At 36.5% G+C, this 20,052-nt stretch overlaps 1 protein-coding gene across 1 annotated transcript in view; it reads left to right on the top strand.

Moving 5' to 3' along the window:
- Nucleotides 1-20,052, top strand: part of BCKDHB (branched chain keto acid dehydrogenase E1 subunit beta) — a 111,298-nt gene that overhangs the window by 54,456 nt on the left and 36,790 nt on the right. The window contains exon 9 of the mRNA XM_071741484.1: nt 10,397-10,483. Coding sequence (XP_071597585.1) covers nt 10,397-10,483 — 87 coding nt within the window. The remainder of the gene's footprint in view (nt 1-10,396; nt 10,484-20,052) is intronic.

The following is a 20,052-nucleotide window of genomic DNA, read 5'->3' as shown; positions in this document are numbered from 1 at the left end:
TGGAATCCCAGAATTAATTTTTCTTTGCTTATCTCTTACTGAAGCTGGTTACTAATCTTTAAGTTAAGCAGGAGTATCTGCATCAAACACAATATCTTTTATTGTCACCACATCCTGTGACCATTATTAGCAGCTCCTATTTCCTTAGCAGTTAACTGCTTTAGGATATGTAGAATGGTGTTATGAAAGTCTCAAAGAGCATCCATAGCAGCATTGTTCTACAAGAATAAATTTACTGAAAGGCATCAGAAGGTTAGTCACTGGCTGATACAGAATATCTTTCTTAAGTTAAGCACTCTGCTATTAAAAAACAAATGAGCAGCCCAAGTTATGTTGAGGTGCACTCTGATGTTTGTTTAAAATTTTGTATTTTACAATCTCAACGATTTAAAGTGACAGTTGTTTTGGAGAGGAATTGTCTGCTACTCCATATTTTTATGGTGCCTAACATGTTGGGAGTCTTAGTTCTTGTCTTAGTTCTTGACTTTGCAGGAAGCTTATAAATCTCTCTGAACATCTCAGCCATACCCTAACAATTTTGTCAGATGCAAAGTCTGTAATTGTTTTATTATCCACTCTTTTTGTTACTTCTTTCAATGTTCAGCCTAGCCCTGTCACCAACCCGTTGGGTTTTGATTATAATTTTTAAAACTTTCCAGGTTACTTTGCACTATTCCTGTGCTTGTTTTAATTTCTCATTATCTCTGCACCATCTCCATGGTACAACGCGATGTTTTTTGGCGCTATGTGGGAAGAAGCCATGTTAGTATTTCAGAATTATTTTTGGCATTTATAGTGTAAAATGATACATACTGGAATAATAAAATCCTGGTGTGTTAAGGCAGTGAGTTTTATGGTTGTGTTAACATTTCTCAGCAAGATGTTTTCTGTGTGCATGCCACGTGCGGTCTCGTTAGTTCTTTATGAACAGTTCCTGCCATGCCTACATTTCAAGCTGGGGAAAAGACCCATCTTGTGGATTTCAAAGTGGTGAGGTTTAACCAGTGCTTTTGCAGTGTCAGCATAAGAGCATAAACTCTGCAGTCCTTTCCCTGGGCACCACTGAAAAGAGCCTGGCTTTGTGGTGTTTTCCCCCTTGCTTTGGGTATGTATATACATTGAGATTTTTTAATCTCAATTCCTTAGTCATCACTGTGGCCCTTTGTTGGACTCTCTCCAATACATCCATGTTTCTTGTACTGAGGAGGCCAGAACAGGACACAGCATGCCAGATACAGCTTTACCAGTGCTGAGCAGAGGGGATGAATCTGCTCCCTGGCAACATCCATCCTCATGCATCCCAGGATACCATTGCTGCCTTTGCTGCCAGGGCACACTTTGGGCTCATGGTTAATGTAGTGTCAGGAGGAATGGGCTGACAGTGACTTCAGGGAATTCAGCAAGGTCAAAGGGCAGGGTTTTCACCTGGGAAGGACGAGTTTGTGACAGTAGAGACTGGGGGTGCAGCAGCTCCATGGGCACAGCACTGAGGTGCTCTGATGGGCAGTGAGCTGAATGTGAGCAGTGTCAGCAGGAGCCTTACCTGGTGATTGAAGGCAGAGAAATTATTCACTTCCACTCAATTTGCTGGTCTTGAGCCCCCAATAAAAGTATTGATAAGGTGGAGTGAGAGCTATCAGGATGTTTGAGGGCTGGAGCCCTTGCTCTTAGGTAGATGGACAGAGCCTAAAGGCTATAAATGGTTATGTAAATAAGTGGGACAGTCAGACTGTTACACTAATGCTGATTATTTTATTTATAATCCTTATTATTCAAAGAAGATACTTAGATTTGTTCCTTGGAAAACATGCTTCCATCTAGGAGGAAGCTGGGCTGAAAACTTAACCCATTGCAGAGACTTCAGTTGAGACAGTAAAGCCTCAGTTGCCTAATGCCAGGCTATCTGAGGTGCAAGGAGCTTCATCCTGAACTGTTTTTATTCTGTCATAAGAGGCGGTGTAATTTTAAACAGGAGCAAAGTAGTGAACTGTTTAATTGGAGCTGTTAGGAGGACTGGTTATTAGTTGTTGGATATAGTTTATTTTTAGACAAGTCAGACTTTACTTATACTGAGTCAGAACAGGTTGAGCTGATGACTCCTGAGCAAAATGTTTTTGTTGCTTTGACACACTAAATTTGAGCTGTAAATCTCTGTCTTCAGAAATACTTCTATCGGTTTTGTCTTGATCTTCTGAGAGATCAATGCCATGCTTGCATTTCAGGAGGTAAAAAAAAGGAAATAAATGCATAGACATATGCATCTGCATGCATGTTAAACAATTCACCTTTTTTTAAAAAAAATATTGGCTGGCTCTGTAAGCAGTTTTCTTTTTAGCAATGGGAATATTTTAGATTCGGTTTCCTTTTCATTGTTTGCCATAAGAAAAAATATTAAAAAAAAAGAATAATTACAACCATTATGGTGTCTCCATTTGCCACAGAGTCAGAGTTCTCAAAATTATCTGAAAGTAACTTTTGAGAATTATTGCAAGCCTGTTAAATTGTTTCACTCTAATTCATGTAGTAAAAAAAAAAATTCCTCTACAGAAAGTGCAGGTTGATTTCCTGACCACCAGTTCAGGTCTGTGTAGAAACCCTGGAAATAATTTTGTTCATAACCTTTCTGAGAACAGGAGCAGGGCTTACCAACTCCAGCAACAGGCAATGCATGGGGAGGGGGCTTAAGAATACTTAAAGGGGAAAGAAAAAAAAAAAAAGTTTCCTGTCTTTGGGCCAGTTGAGTTCTGGTCAAGTATGTTCTATGTATACCTCTCTCTATATATCTAGAATCATATAACAGGGTAAGCCTTACAAATTTATTGTGACACTGCTTTGTTTAGCATATCAATGTGACTTCATTTGAAGTTTTTTAAAAATCTGAATTCCTTGGGACACTAAACCATACTAGTGATGCCTTTACTTCATGGCCTCTTTTTTTTTTTTTTTTTTTTTTTTTTGTCTTAAGAGAACAGTGTTTATAATAGAAAAATAATTCTTGATGCTTACACTTAAACGTAGTGTCATAGGAAGGTCAAAAGTCAGAGTTAAGTTTGACAGTTGGTTATAGATAATGTTTGGTTTCCTTTCTTCTCTCATGCTGCTGTTAGCATCCCCTCCTGCTTCTGCCTTTGCTACTGTTAAAATGTACCAGATTGTTCCTTCCCTTGCCTTCAAGCTCTCATTACAATGGTAATCCAAGTCTACTGTGTTAATATTTGGAGTTGGTGGAAATAGTAGTTAGGTAGAAGTATAACAGGACTGACCTGTTAGGGAGAACAAATTTAAAGTGGTATGTAAAATTAATTTAAATTTTTATAGGAGCTTTGACTCCTTATTAGAAATCAATATTAAAATGCACAGTAATAACATTCAGAGATCTCAGTAGATAGTGGGAGTGTTGCTTACACCTTAGTACATATTTTGATAATATCTTTGTGCAGGATTAATTGTTTGGTTTGGCAAATTAGTTATTTGATTGGCAGCAAATAAATTTTGAATACTTTGAACTTTTTTCTGTATTAATACTATACTTGGAATTGCAAACCATTATGGTTTTAGATACTTGTTTTCTATAGCAGCTGATCTTTACTTTGATTTGAAATGAATTGGCAAGGAAAAAATAATACTTCTGGGGCTTGTATTTGTCTTTTGGTCCAGAGAAGGCAGCCAAAGGTATAGTCACAGTAGGAGAGGAAGCAGCAGCACCACAGCCTCCCTTGTCAAACTAAGGTGCAAAGGCCACATGTTGAGTTGAACACTCATGAAGAGCTGTTCTGTTCTTTCCCTTGTCCCATTTTCCTGTTAATGTTGTCTCCTTCTATGGACTGTGTTTTGCTTCTCTTTGTTAGAAACCCGAGTCACTGCCTCTGCATCCTTGTGATCTTTGCAGTCTGGGAGCCCTAATGGATCTGCTTCCTCTTGCAGTAACTAATCTATAGGGCTAATATATAATATATGCTAATTTATAGATCCTTTTGCATTGGGGGAACTCATTCTGCTCTTCCAAAGCTGGCAGTAGGTCCAAACTCTGCCTGGGCCACAGCCTGTCACATCAGCAGGCAATGAATTCCAGGCTTATGGGTCAGAAAGCACAAACCTCAGCTGCATCAGCTGAGCAAGCAGACAGGAATGGATGAAAAGCCTCTGATTTGGTTAGCAGGAAGATAAAGATTTGTGCTCTGCTAATGTGGATCAGTTGAAATGGTTTAGCTGTTTGTGTCAAGTTCAAAATAAATTTTATTTCTTTTTCAGTCTCTGCTTTGTTAATCAGCCTACTCCTCTGTTAAAGAACTGGCTATGTATTTTCATTTAAATGTTCGAAGTTTTTATTAAAGATTTTTCTCCAATGGCCTTCCTAAGCAATGGAATAAAAATTGTTTTCCTTTCCAAACAGTTTTATCTTGGATCTACATAAGTTGTTGCCAGTGTTGAGCTAGGGTTCTCAGCTATATTGTAATACTGTGATGTTTGTTATACTTACAGTAGCCTTCTGAATCTTAACAGAATAAATTGGCTGTCTTACTGCCAGCAGTTGAGAAATCTTATTAATACTTGGGACTTTTGAGCTGTGTGTGATGCAATAATGTTTTTTTCATGTCATTTATTTGTTTTTGCATCTTGATTTCACTGATAAATGAATTTCAGTCAGCTTTTGGGAGTGTACTGTAGACATGATGATACAGTAGATTTTTAGGATGTCATTTCCTGTCTGAGAATTGACTAGTGTTGAAAACCATTGATTTGTTTTCTTTTAATTCAGATTACTTAGTGTTTTTTCTTCAATATTAAGAACTATTTTTGTTGCTGGGTTGGAGCTTTTGAAGAGTGCAGACTATTCCTAGCTTTTTTACTACTTCTCAGGAAAGGTGGTTCTTCTGGGTGACTGATAGTTGTAACTATCAGACTGGATCACAACCATTAGGAAGTTACAGATCTTTCTCATGTACAATCTATTAGAATACATTCTATGCCCCTTTTATTCCTTCTCTTGACAACATATTTTTTAAAAAATGTAATTGAGGATCTATTTTGTTTTCCAGAAATCCCACAACTCCATTAAGGCTCTGGGATGTCTAAAAATTTGGAACATACCAACCACATTTGTTAATGTTTGCAGTGTATCACATGTGCTAACAGTTCATTGTGTCTGGGATTTGCCATACTCTGGATCTGCATTTGCCATGAAAATGTCATCTTCAGTGATTCATTTAGCAGGTTATGTTATATATTTCTCTGAGGGAAATGCAGACCAGAATTCTGGAATCTTATTTCTATCCTAATGCTTATGATGTTTAGTACCAAGAATGCTGTTCTGCAATTTCATTTGTTATTAAAACATTAGAAGGAAATTAGAACTGATAGACTGAGGAAAGTAGGGTTTTATAATTTCCAAACACAAATTCATTGAAGCTGATCCAAAAATAAAAAATATTTTAAGGTATTTATTAAAACGTTACAAAACTTTTTTTAAGCTTCTGGATTCTGATTGTGTTTCAGTAAAGGCATATGTCTGTTTATGTTCATTTTTTGTACAATTTTAGAATTGTTTTCATGCTTGGTGCAAAATGGTATATAATACAAATTCAATTTCAATATTTTTTTCAGCTTCTTAAAATTATTTCAGAAAACTAGTTCTTAAAGTATTCTCTAGAGAACACCATCAGAAGTCTGCAGAATTGTAAATGTGAAAGTGGACAGCAAAATAATCCCTTTTCTGTGAGAGAAGGAAAGTTTTGTTCTGAGAACAAGATATTCTTCTTCCAGAAAGTAAGAATCTTGTCGTTGTGACACAGTAACAGCCATTTATAATAAAATTTTGACTTTAACTTCTTTAAAGGCCATCAGTCTGTTAGTCAAGCAGCTGCTTACAGTGGAAGCAGTGCTGCAGCTACACGTGGAGAGAAGTCAAGTGAAATGCAGTTTTGATCTTCACACTCATTTTGGCTTAAATCTTCATTCTCCTAAATAAAGGCATAATATTTAATTAGTTGTGTCAGCACTTAGGTTTCAAAGGCCTTGGAAGTGTCAGACTTGTGTTGTTTTCTTCTGTCATCAGTGCCTGTCGAAGGGGAGAAAATGGCCAACAAGATGAATTCAGTTGAACGGAAAAGTGATTATAGAAACTCTTGGATATAGAGTGTAGTCAGAGAGGCTGAAAATAGTTTGCTCAGCTGCTTCACTGTGAAAATGCTGGGCTACAGTTCAGAAAACCTGTTTTCACATTTCATTATCACGCTGCTAGCCTTTTTTCTCCAGTGCAATGTCAAATGTTGTCCCTGTGGAAGACACTGATGTAAACCAGTCCTGAAGACAAAATTCAGCTGGAAAAGTATAGTCAGTACTGGTTTCAGGTTTTGTCTTAGGGTGAATTTGGTAGTTGAAAGCCCTAGAGACTTTTACTTAATGACTGGATAAAGCACAGGTGACAGTAATGTGCCATGACCTGGGTCTCAGTTGCCCTCTGGAGAGAAGGGACACTGCTGAAGCATAATCCTGATCTGCTTCTGGTCTCTGAATCTGCTTCTGGGATGGTGTGTGCTGCTGTGTGTTAACTGAACACTTATGCAGGATAAATTGGATTATCTTCAGGTAGTGCTCCTTGGGGCCCCTTCAGTACTTGAGGAAATGCCAAGCATTGGCTGAGAACAGGAGGTTCTGAGTAGGGTAGGACCCCTCTCCCTTTTGGGAGCAGCCAGGGTTGCATCAGCTGTGCTCAGTTTTGAGGTGCAAGAGTACCTGTGACACAAAGAGGAGCCACACTCTCTAAATGCCCAGATGTGGCTTCTAACTCTCTTCTATGATCTGTTACTTAATATGGCAAAAAGAAGCTTTCATTTTTATTTAATATGAAATAGGGGCTCCCTGTGGAATCTGTTAGCACCTTCAGAAATCTCTGGACTTTAAAGATCAGCAAACAACAGCTTCTGGTCATGGATGTAAAGAATCATAGAATGTTTTAGTTAGTGCCATTCCCCATAATTTTTGAAGATGCATTTCTAAAGTGCTGTACCTGAACTGCACAATTTGCATTTCAAAATACTGAGTTAATTGTAAAGACTAGGATTTTGGAAAATGATAGCAGGGAATTTGAGAAAATTTAGAAGAATAAAGCTCATAGAGAAATGCAGCAAGTCTCTGGATGAGAGGACCTGCTTCTTCATATTTCTTTCAAAAGTGCAGAAAACATTTAAAACTGTTGCAAGCAGCGAAAGAAATAGAAATTTAGAAGACTACGGGCAACAAAACCATTACTGGCAAGTTAGAGGTACCAAACAGCTGAAGAAGTGGATATAATTGTCACTCAATTGCTGATAAAGAAAAGTTCATTAGCTGAGCTGGGTTCAGGCACACAGTATGTTTTTCAGCATATCCAAATATAATTTTGTATCTTGAAATAATAAATGCACACTGTATTTCTCTCTTTATTCCAGGAGGCAATTAGAATTTAAGAACAAAATTATCTTCCTCAAGAATAGGGACTGGCAGCATCACTTGAAACTGTACTTGTGTTGCTATGCTTTGGTCTAAAAGCCTTCTATGTCCAAGAGCTGCAGTCAGAAGGTTATGTTAGCTACTTGGGTGGCTTTATGCTGAAAAAGGCTGGGATATTGATTGTTGGTAGGTGTATTTCAAGACTGACACTGCAAACTGGAGATGAATCAGGGAAGAGTTGTAAGAATGATGAAGGAATTGAAAGTGTGCGGCATGGTGAAAGATTTAGAGCTCAGTCTGCTTAGTTTAGCAAGTGTGGTTAAGATTGATCACAATCTGTAGGTGCTCATGTGGGGAGCAGAAATGTGATAATAGCTTCTCCAGTGGGCAAAAAGAAGTAAAATAAAAATCAACAGATTGAAGCTGACGTCAGCCAAATTATTTCGGATGTAAGGTGCAAAGTTTTATCAGGGAATGCAGTTTAACTTTTAGAACTACCAATTAAATGGGAACTACTTACAAATAACTGTGATGCATTTGCAGACACTGGGAATTCCATAATTAAGGCTGCAGGTCTTTCTGAAAGATTCACTGCGGTCTAGGAACAAGTATTAATGTGAAGTGGAAATTGATGTGGGAGAGCCTTTAATATTCAGGAATTGCAATGCTTTCATCCTTCCACTACAAAGCAGTATGATGATTAAGTCATGCTCATTTTGGTTCTGGTTTTACCATTAGGAGAATTTTTAAGATATTTCTATATGGCAAAGTATCTATGCTGGGCCTGAATAAGCTGGCACTAATACTAAAAGCTCCAAAACTTTGCTAGCATGGTGTGCTATACACACAGGAGTCATATACAGTGCTTTTTAGCAGGGCTGAAATGCTTGTGTGCAGTGCTTGGTAATCCTAGCTGCTTGCTTGTTCCCTAACCCAAGCTCCCCAAAGGCAGGGAATCCTTGAAGACTGGGAAATCATATATAAAAATGAGGATTTATCCTACAGGAGAAGCAGGCTTCCAAAATGATTTTTTTTTTCTTTTTCCTTTTTATACTTCATTATTTACATGGTTTCAATTTGAGAATAAATTCATGCAAGAAGAGTTATTGGTTAGAACAAGAAACCATATTGAACTCAGGAAACCTCTGATGTAAAAACAGTTTGAGCCTGACAAATAGTGCAGGAACACATTAAAAGGCCCTATTCTTACTCTTTCCTAAATGTCAATTTATCTCCATTGTGGAGACAGGATACTGGACTGCTGGATATCTTCTCTGATCCCATGTGGATTTTCTTACATGTGTTCTAACAGTGAACTATGAAATTCTATGCAATTCTGTAATTTTAATAACGTTTCAGAGCGTGAACTTCTCAGAATAAATTTATACAAACGAATAAATAACTTATTTTAAAGGAAGTTAGAGAACTGATTGTATCAGTTATATCAACTTAAAACTGGAGTGTGCATTTTGGTTGTTGAACTGTTTTGGTGTATTAGACAGATTTATAGTGAAGTTAATGTCTCTGTTCTTTCAATCTGAGTTTCCAGTACTGGCAAAATAATTCAAGAAATCAGCCTACATAACTGGATTACTTTCCAACTGTTGAAATGCCTTTTTTTGTTCTTGTTTAGATCTGAATCTTGTCAAACCACTTCACAGTACATTATATGGACATCTTACTTACAGGCCTGTGCCAGTACATCTGTGGATGAGCTCCTTAGAGCCATTGGTTGAGTCGTTGCTAGAAAAGCAAAAGAATTAGAAAAGTACTTAAATCAGAAGGGAACCTGTAAATTTAAGGCATTGCCTGTATATATTCTATTGTGTAGACATCGTGGAACTACCCAACTGGAGAATGTGCTGGTGTTAGTCATTAAATTGAAGATAGGACATTAAGGAAGCCTGACCTGACAGTGCACTGCTGGGCTTTTCCACTTGATGACTAATGCTCCACCAGCAGTACACAATGTACTTATATTGAAAATGAAACTGTTTACTGTTCTTGAAAGATTAATGTACGCATTATTCTGATTTTTTTTTTCCCCTGATGTGCATTTCTACAAGTCTGTGAAACTTGTTACTGCACCGTATGAAATTATAAAATGTGCACCATGAAAAGTGAGACTTTGCTGCCGTGTTTCTGACCAAAGGTATCTGATATTGTTCAGTTTAGCATGTAATTGCAAAAAATTTCAATGTATTTGAGTGTGGTGGAGATTTATACTCCCACCAGATTAACCCCATTTTGGGCTTTTTTGTTACATTTCACAATGAACCCAATTCCTTTTTTTTTTAGTAGAAGATGCTTAGATTACCTTGTATATATATTCTGCTATGGAATTATTTATAAAGCAGATCACAAAAACTGCACAAACATTAAGATTTGAAATTAGAAAATTTTGCTTCCACTTGCATGTAAATCTTAAATAAGCAGCATCATTCAACATGGTTTTGTTTTGTGTTTTGTTTTTGGTTTTTTTTTGGTTTTTTGGTTTTTTTTTTTCTTGAGCAGTATTACTTTCTGAATAGTTATGATTTATCACTTTGCCTAGCATTTGGTTGTGCAGTGCTGTGTATTGCATGTCACTGAATTATTTCTTTCCAGGAAATAATTCCTGTGTTTTCAGGATCTAAGTTTTTGTGGACTTGTTAAAAACCTTATTTTTCTTCAAAAATGTTAGTTTGCACTGAGAAGGGAAACTCATATTCCGTTGAGTCAATTTTTATTCTTGATACTTGCTTAAAGTGGAGTTGGAATATGTAAGCACTTTTATAGCACATATAAAAAGAAATCCTATTAATTACTCATTCTAGAATGCTTTATCTTTCAGGGAAAATGCATGAGAGGAAAAGTAGCTGCACTGTAACATGGCTAATGTCACATATTTCTTATATTCCACAGTAGTGCAAGTAAGAAATCACAAGAGCTTTAATTTGATTAAATTACTGTTTTTCCTTTGCAGTCAGTGGTGAAGACTGGGAGGTTGCTGATTAGCCACGAGGCTCCCTTGACAGGAGGATTTGCTTCTGAAATAAGTTCCACAGTTCAGGTACGCTGGAGATTTGTATTTAAGTGTTCTGCATGGCTGAATATTTTTACCTATAGAATATTTATTGCTGCATTAAAAGTTGAGCTTTTAATATTTTGAAAACTTATTCTTTTGTACATTTTTATTAAAGTTCAGTTCTTTGGATGCTTGTGTTACTTTATCTGAACCATGTAACTACCAGGCACTGTGCATAATCTATACTAAGCTAAAAAATTTAACTTTCACTGAAACTTAGGGCGGATGTACTGCCAGATGCAAAGGAAAATAATCTTTGTATATAGTCTGGTTTCGATGTACTTTTTTAAACCTTTCTCACATTTTAATCCCCAAAGCTTCTTACCAAATATATTATGTGAACGTTGAAGTCAGATACCAGAAAAGCACCCAGGCCCAGTTCAGTGTAATGTGGTGTTTCAGAGTGCTTATGAGAAAAGCAGAATGCAAGATGTGTAGCTGTGGTGGAGCTCATACATATGTATGTAGAGCTGGTATGCACAGAACAATTTTGGAAGGCTGAGATGTACCTCAGTATCAGTTGCCTTCAGCTTTCTTGGAAGTCCTTGGCAGCTTTGACGTATTTGGTCTCTGTACTTGCATACAGATTTCTCCCTTAAATTGATTTCTTTCCTGCACAAATCAGTGATACTGGTTGATAGAAATATCTAAACTAATTGTGTCCATCACTGCCTGATTACTGTTTTCTGATTATTCTATTCTTAGAGTAGTAACGTTGTAGAATTAGAGAGAAAGAGGATTCTGAAACTCACAGAATGTTAACCATACAGGCAGTAGTTAAAATTTGGGAATGAGCCTTTTTTACAGGAAGGAAAAGAGTTAATTGTTCTGGGAATGTAATTTTGAACTCAATATGCATAAGGGCTTGGAAGACCATTTTTTGTGATCTTTGTAATAAAATTTCCTTTTTGAAAGAGTAATTGTATTAATTTCAATGTAGTTATGATACTTGGTTACAAACCTAATATTTATCACCCTTCTAAATAATTAGTTTTTGACCTTCTTTTATAAATAGCCTCTTTAATTAAAATAGGTCTAATAAAGTCATAAGTGTTGGTAGCTATAAGTGTTGAAAGTAATGATTTTTCTTCAGGTCACACAAAAATGTGAAATAACTCCAACTGAAGGAGCCAGTCTTTTAGTGTTTTGTGTTACTATTATCATTTGAGGAGAAAATTATTCTAAGTTGTGAAGCAATCTCATAACTCACTGGCATAACAAAGGAAAGCATATGTGTTGGAAAGGAAAACAAGTCAAAAAAAAAAAAAAATAAAAAATGCCCCACCTTATCAGATCATATTATTGGAAGACCATGGGTTGCTGTGTGTTGAAGCTACAAAATGAGTTTTTAATTTCCTCAGACCTCCACTAAGGATGGTATTTACGTGATTGATCCATTTTGGGGTTGTTTTCATATCAGAGATGAAGCTAAATAACATATCAATATGTTATTTGGAGAACAAAGTTTGAAATCCTTTAATAATGGACTATTTATTTCTATCAATATTGAAGGCAAATATTTGTTTCATGATAGTGGCTTGTGGTTTTATATTCATTTTTTATGAAACTAGGACTTGTATCTTGAGAAACATTTATTTGTCACACATCCTATCTCAGAATAAATTGGAAGGTAACTAATTGTCATTGAATTTATCCATGGCAACTTTCTTTCATATAAACTGGCTGACTTGAGTCTGTGTTATAACCATATTGACATTACTCTTTATAGACATTCTTGAAGATTTTATCATCCATACAAAAATTTCGATACATTATTTTTAAGAGTATTCATATTGCAAAAGATATTAGAATAATATTTACTAAGTTTTACCACGCTTTAAAGAGCAGTATTGCTTTTAGGCATAATGAAAACCTTGCTTTTTTCTGTTCAGTTAAAATACTTGATATCTAAGCAATCAAGTTAAGTCCATATATCTAATATCACTATAAAAATGAAAAGTGAAAAACACTTTTGCTGGATACAACACATACTGAGAAGTCCAAAAAAGGGGGATTGCAGTTGGCTTTCGTTTCTTCTTACACATGGAAGTGATAAGATTTGAATAAAATGTGTCCAGTTGGATTAGCTGGTTAGTTTCCATATTGTTATTCCATCCTTGCTGTGAGGTCTCTTGCCATAGAGGTAAGGTTAATAAAAGTCCATAGGTTACTTTAAAAGTTAACTGCCACATGCTTCATGGTGATGTACACTTCAAGTAAAAGAGCAGAAAGTTGGAAATAATGGCTTTCACTCATGAACTATAGGGTTAAACTATATTCAAGAGTTTGAATTCTGCATGTAAGACATGAAAACCAGTGTTTGGAGAGCATATTAAGATTTGTTCTGTGTCAAATACAGGATATTTTAAAGGGCACATTATTGCATTAAGTAGTCATTTACTGTGATTTCTCAAACACATAGGAACAGGATGAAGTTTTGTAGTTAAAACTCTACATAATGTAACTTTGCCTTTTGTACTTACATTTCATATGTGACTTCAATGTGTATTCTGCAGTAAACAACAGATGATAGGATAAATTCAATACAGTTACAGTTAATATTATGTTCTGTATGTAAAAGCTTTCAAAAATGTAGTGTTAAGCAGACAGGGCACTAAACTTTTGCTAAACACATGCAGTTGGGGCACAGTTGGAGAAGAGCCCACTGAGATATCACTTCCAAAATAATGAGGCTTTGAGTGTAAAAATCATCAGTAGCTTAATTACTGTAATATAGTAGAATCTAAATCCAGAATTTCTGTCTGTGTTGACAAAAAAAAAAAAAAAAAAAAAAAAAAAGAGGGGGGGAGAAATAAAAACAAACCAAAACAAATAAAACAGGATTATTTCAAAGAGGGATCGGGGTTGAGGGAAGAGTAAATTGTTGTGTGATAAAAGACTTATCTCTTCACACATGCAAAGGAGCATATATGAGAAGAGAGCTTTTGAAATTTGGGTGTAGCTGAAAATTTCATGGTAATTTTTTGATGAATGCTGTCTGGTATTTCATAAGAAACAGTTTGAATTATACTGTTTTGAGAGAAACATTATGTAAGCCTGAAACAAATAGCTTTTGTGTTTAAAACTCTGTTCTTAAGTCACTAATATAGTATGCAGTTCTTGTCATTTGATGGTTTTATTTAACTTCTGAGTATGATAAAATGTGCTCATACTTTGAAGGAGGCTATTTGGCTTATTTTCTGGCACATTTCAATTGGCACAGCACAATATGTAATGTTTCTCCTTGTTATTAATCTTTTTTGGATTTCCTTATCCAAACTCTCTTACAAAATCTGTACTACTGTCCTGAAATGTGAAGGTGATTTCGTGGAGAATATGTTTAGACATTAGAAACTGAGGAGAAAAATAATTAGATTGCTGGGAAAAGTTGTTGAAGATCTGTGCCTCTTGGGAAAGGGTTAAGACTAGTGGCTTGATTTTTAATATCTGCTTTTCCAGGCTTTTATATCAAATGTGTTGCTCCATTTGTGCTTTCTGTGGGACTACATGTGGAAATGTTGTATTGTGGCCACAATAATATACATGGTGGTTATTGTTTTCTGATAGGACAAATAAATACAGAGAATTAGCACATACCATCTGAGATTGATCCTGCATATTCAGAAAATACATGTCACAGGAAAGTCTTCATTTTTGTCCGTTCTCTACAAATAATGGATACAATATTAGAAAATACAAAATTCTTTCCCAATTATGAATATTTGATTTACAGGGTTTAAAATTTCACACAGAAGTTTTCATTTTTGTGTACATCAGTAACATTAGACCATAATACATGATAAAAACGTCTTCTTTTACTAAAATACAGGAAATGCACATTTTCAAGGAAGACATTAGCTGGTCTGATAGATTATTGCTGTCTATAAAATTACAAGATGGAAGAGATGATTTATTTATAGAGGATCGCACAGATGTTAAAAAGAACATATTTACAGTTCTTGTTTAATTGTGGCTTGCTGCCTTAGTAGCACAGCTTCTTTTCTTATTACCTGGTAGCTACGTTGCCCCTGGGTATCTGTCTGCACCTCATGAGGATCTGGGGAACAAGGAATGTTGGCTCAGCTACCAAAGGATTGTACCTGTTAATGGAGGTTAATGCTCAGCCTTCAGGAATCCTTCCAGAGGACTCAAGAGTTGCACAGGAATTTCAGTCTTATGAAAGATTGCTTTTAAGCAGGGGATAGTTCCCAGTAAATTCAGTGAAACAACCTGGTTTTGAGGATTCAGTTACGTGATTTTTTTTTTTTTTTTTTTTTTAAGTTCTTTAGGACTCGATCAAAAAATGGCATGTTGTAATCTTTGTTTGGATTAGTGGTGCTTTAGATTTTCTCCTGCTGCTGCAAAATAAGGTCTAATCTTCAGTAAGAAGTGCAATTTGCTCCTAGTGTGTGTGATATTAGGAGAAACTATTAAATGAGCTATTTTAGTAGAGAAGCATTTCAGGAAAAGGGAAAGTGGATTTGTCTAGGAATGCTTTTGGAAGATGTCAGGGTTGCAGAGCAATTTTATTTTAAAGCATGTTACCAGAGAATTTGCTGAAACCAACTTTGAACAATAATGAAAACTTTCAATTATTTCAGTAGTATGAAGATTTAAAGTAAAATAGCCATAGGTTTGATATAGGGCAGGAACTGTCCTAAATAACTACTATTTTACAGAGTCCTAATGAAAAATTGTCACTTCTCTGACAAAACGCTTTCAGAATGGTTGAACTGAGGAATGTTTTATATGATTGTATTATGTGTCTTTAGAACTTGATGTTGAGATGTTCCAAATAGACCTATATTTTCGGTTTTTTCATGATCTGAAGTTATTCCCAATGAAACTCTAAGTCCTCCATGGCTCTATGTGGTGCTTTGAGGAACTGGTAACCATACAGTGCTCCAAAATTTTTGTGAGACTCAGTCTGAGTTTCAGATCTGTGTCTGTAACTAGTGCAATAGGATCTGTAGGTTTTATTTTGACATTGTGGTGAATAAAATCAAATCTTGTGCAGGTGGCACTTAAAATCTAATCTTAGTGAACAAGTTGTAAATCTGTATTAAAGTCTGTCTTTACTGAAAGCAATTGAAAGGAGTTCTGATGTAAATGTTAGTAATTTCTATTTAAATTATTTCCTCTTTGCAATAAGTATTGAAGCCAATTGCCTTCTGAGATGATGATTGGGATAAAATGGAGCATTTATATATGAAGAAGCTGGAGGAGTTTGAGGTATAAGTAGTTAGAATTGTTGAGTATCACTCTGTGCAATATCTAAGCAAAGCAGCACTATACTAAATGTAACATGGATACTTGGGGAAAAAGTCATGCTCAAACGTGCAGATTAGGAATGTGGTTGTTCAGCTGACAGAAAATTAATTATTAAATTTGAATTAATGTTTTTTAACTTTGCTTCAACACAGTCACAATAGGCAGCAAAACTGGAAGGGATGAAAATCAGTTTCTGTCACAATCAGTATGATCCAGGAAACGTTGATTTAGGATATAAAGAAAAGCTGAAAAAGACTCAAGGAAGTAAATTTGAGCTGGGCATAAAATGTATAATAACACTGCAGTAGAAGAGCAGTGATTTGAAAGAAATAATGAAGAAATAAGCCAGAATAATGGCCTATATATATAAAATACTCTGAAGTACTGAGTTGGGAGTAGTAAGGGAAATATCATCAGCATAAAGCTGATGTGACATGAATCAAAGGTGCATGTGAAAAATGCATAAAGATGTTCCTTATGTTTATAAACTACAAATATAGGCAGTTCAGCAAACCCTCAAGTCATCATGCAGCATGAGCCAGAAGCAGTTTTTGCTCTGTCAGTCTGAAGTATTGCATAGTTTAGAGTGCTTATATGTGTCAGCATATTTTTGTAAGAAAATAAGTTTACGAAATAAGTTAATAGACAGAGTGCTACAAAACCAAGATTTCTCAGATTAAATAAAGCTATGTTATTCAGCAATAAAAACACAAAAAAATGTTTGAAAAGTATGATTCACTAGTGATAGAAAAAAATCAGTAAATTATTTTAAAAACTTTTCATACAGGAATTTGTTATATGAATTTAATGCAAATAGTTTATACTAATCGTGAAACTTAGAGTTAGTCTGTACCTTTAGGAGCTTTCTAAAGTCCTTGGCTACAGCAATAAACATTTGAGATTTGCTGTTTTCTTTTGTAAATAGAATAACAAGTTTTCTGCCCTGTACTCCAGTGTGCCCCCTTCTTCACCTCTGCCCCTCCTTGCTTGAGAGATTCTCTGCTACAGTGCTTGCACAGTACCTGGGGCATGCAGACTCAGCTGCAGGGATTTGCTGGTTGTATTTGTTTGGCAGAGGTGGTATTTTTCTGAACTTGTTTTGCTTTCAAAAGAGACCCAAAATCTAGCAAGCAGAGGCTGTTAACAGAGCCTCTACTTTGTTCACACCAACTTTTTGAGGCTGAAATTGTTCTGAATGTTACACCAAAGTCTGTTATTAGACAATTTCCACCCTGTGGAAATACCTTAATTTTTATCTTGTCCCTACCTATGTCCATTAAGATAGTCCTGGTTTATAACTAAAAGATGTGGCATAAGATGAATGGACTTATAAGAAGTTTCATTTGATTTTATCGTGTTGTAAAGTCCAGTTTACTCATGAGCTTTCATGCATTCTGATTTTATTTTTGATGGATATAGGGAGTCATAGGGAATCCTTCATAGGCAGAAACAAATTTCTCTAAAATGCAAGCAGAAAAAAAAAATAATTATAATAGCAGTGTCTGTTATCAGTTCAGGCTACAAGGAGGTGTTTTGCTCCTTTAGGTTGGAATAAATTCGGTATTTAGAAGAGAAAAATAGTTTTATGAATTGGATACAGCCAGATATTAAATGAGAGACACAGTAATCTCTCTGTACTGTGTAAAAGCTCCCAAATGAAACAAGCAAACAACCCTGAAATCCTAGCATAACATTCAGGTTGCAAAATGAAGTGCTCAAAGATTGTGGTAGATTTTTATAAAATCTGCCTCAAAACACACTCTCTAAGGTTCTAAGCAGTCTGTGTTCAGACGTGCAATTAGCCCAATCTCTAGACACAGGAAAAATTAAAGTGTCTAATTCATATGCAGCTCAGCTTGAAGTCTCTTCAGCTTCTGTGAAACCCTTCATGAAATGGTCCATGCAGGAGTGGGCATGCACACCCACTCCTCGTGTTTGTGGAGAAAGTCTGTGTGAGAAGGACACAAAGCAGTGCCCTGGCTGCAGGCAGTGTTTCAGCTGTCCACTCAGGGTACATCCATCCTTCTGGTGGCAAATCATAGAATCATAGAACTGGCTGGGTTGGAAGGGACCTCAGAGATCATCAAGTCCAACCCTTGATCCACTACCGCTGCAGTTACCAGACCATGGCACTGAGTGCCACATCCAGTCTCTTTTTAAATATCTCCAGGGACGGGGAATCCACCACTTCCCTGGGCAGCCCATTCTAGTGTTTGATCACCCTCTCAGTAAAGAAATTCTTTCTAATGTCCAACCTAAACCTCCCCCGGCACAACTTGAGACCGTGCCCTCTTGTCTTGCTGAGAGTTGCCTGGGAAAAGAGACCAACCCCCCCCTGGCTACACCCTCCTTTCAGGGAGCTGTAGAGAGTGATGAGGTCTCCTCTGAGCCTCCTCTTCTCCAGGCTGAACAGCCCCAGCTCCCTCAGCCTCTCCTCCTAGGATCTGTGCTCGAGTCCCTTCACCAGCCTGGTTGCCCTGCTTTGGACCTGCTCCAGAACCTTGATATCCTTCCTAAACTGAGGGGCCCAGAACTGGGTGCAGAGTTGAATGTGGGTTTCTATGCAGTGAGAGTGTGCACTGCCTACTCAGCTTTGGGTTCTGGTTAAGAATTACAGGTTGGAGTAAGGTTTTCCTGTGCCCCATGGGAGTATCCTCATGTTGATAGCAGTTAAGCTGGTTTTTTTGGTTTTTTTTTTTTTCCTCTAGAGAGGTAGAGGCAAGAAGGAGACAGAAAACTTGGCAGTTTCCATAGGTACTGCAGTGCCTCATAATGAATCTTTAAGTGGGAGAACAAGGCCACCAGTAGGGTTTTGAGGGGCCATTCCCAGTGTATGAGGATAAATGCCACCCCTATGGAAATGGAAAGGGTGGGTAGGGTAACAGGTATGTGCCAGTAAACAGCTCAGAGTGGATGGAGCAGGGAAAGCTTGAGACAGAAGGCAACTTGGGACTGCATGTTTCTCCAAACAGATACTGGTGGTAGGCAGTAAACAGAAAAAAATTAGGCACTTCTTAAGGAAGTTTTCAACTGACAAAAGAGTATTTTTAAAGTTTGGCATTAACTCGTATACCTTTTGTAGAGTTACATATTTTCAAATAATATATTGCATAAATGTTTTTGGCACTGAAGCAAGATATTCCTCTCCTGCCCTATTTTCAGCTGTGCTGTCTGTTAGACAGGCAACATTTCTTCTTTAGAGGTCTTTTCTGATCATAATGATTCAGTGATTCCAGATGCATCAGATGTCATTTACCTTCTCCTGCTGAACTGGTTTTGGTGGGGAAGTTAAATGTACAGTTCATTCCTTGTTTTTTCGTTCCTTGTTTTTTCATTCCTTTTTTTTTTTTCATTCCTCATGAAGATCCTTGAAGGGACACAAGGAGTTTATCCCAAGACAATACAAAGTGGTGGAGTGGCAGAATATGCTGGAAGTCATTGTGGTTCAATGAAATCAGAAGATTTGGCTACTGAACAAGTTTGTTTTGAATTCCCCCTAATAAGTCCAGTGTACAGTGTTATGTATGCTCTCAGTGTGTTTACTGAGGACATTTTTCCAAGTTCTGATACTTAATTTGGCATCCAAATATTCATATGCCTGAGGCTGAACTACAGCATCATTGTCTGTCTGATGCATTGTGTATTCATTCATTGTGATTTATAACTCTGAACAATGTGTTTGGCCTTCCATAAGCTAATTCTGGAAAAGACCAAAAGTAAGGGCACTGAGGCAGAGTTAAAATTTTCTCTTTATTGTGCACTCCCCTCCCCTTTGGATATTAGTGTGTCTAGCTGCTAGAAATTGTTCTCCTAAGGGAAAGAAATAATTTGTGTTTATAATTACTCTAAGGTACAGTTTGCATTTTCAGACGCAGAGTTAATTCAAATTGCTTTAATTAGAACCCTGTTGTGAATCTAACATAACATTTCTGATAGCTGTGGAGCCCATAGAAATAAGAAGGATTCTCTCTGACTAGTGAAGAGGGCAAAAAAAAAATTTGTGGACTGCATATCCTACGTTTTTTTGTCTGTTATGTGGCAGTATTTTTCCATTTTTTTTTCTCTAATACCATATTAGAGATCAGTAACATCAGCATTTTTAAATGGTGTGTAAATATAATTAATGACTTAAGAGGACATGATCTTTCCTGTCACAATTTTGAGTAAATGTTAGAGCTATTACTGACTAGACCTTTATATTACTCATGTCAAATCAACTTGTTGCTTAATTCAAATTAATATCCCTTCCCTTTCAACAGGCTTTACAGTGGTTTGAAACTCTA

This window comes from Heliangelus exortis, chromosome 3 (genome assembly GCF_036169615.1).
Source record: "Heliangelus exortis chromosome 3, bHelExo1.hap1, whole genome shotgun sequence".
Classification (NCBI taxonomy): Eukaryota; Metazoa; Chordata; class Aves; order Apodiformes; family Trochilidae; genus Heliangelus; species Heliangelus exortis.
This window is presented reverse-complemented; position numbering and strand designations above follow the sequence as displayed.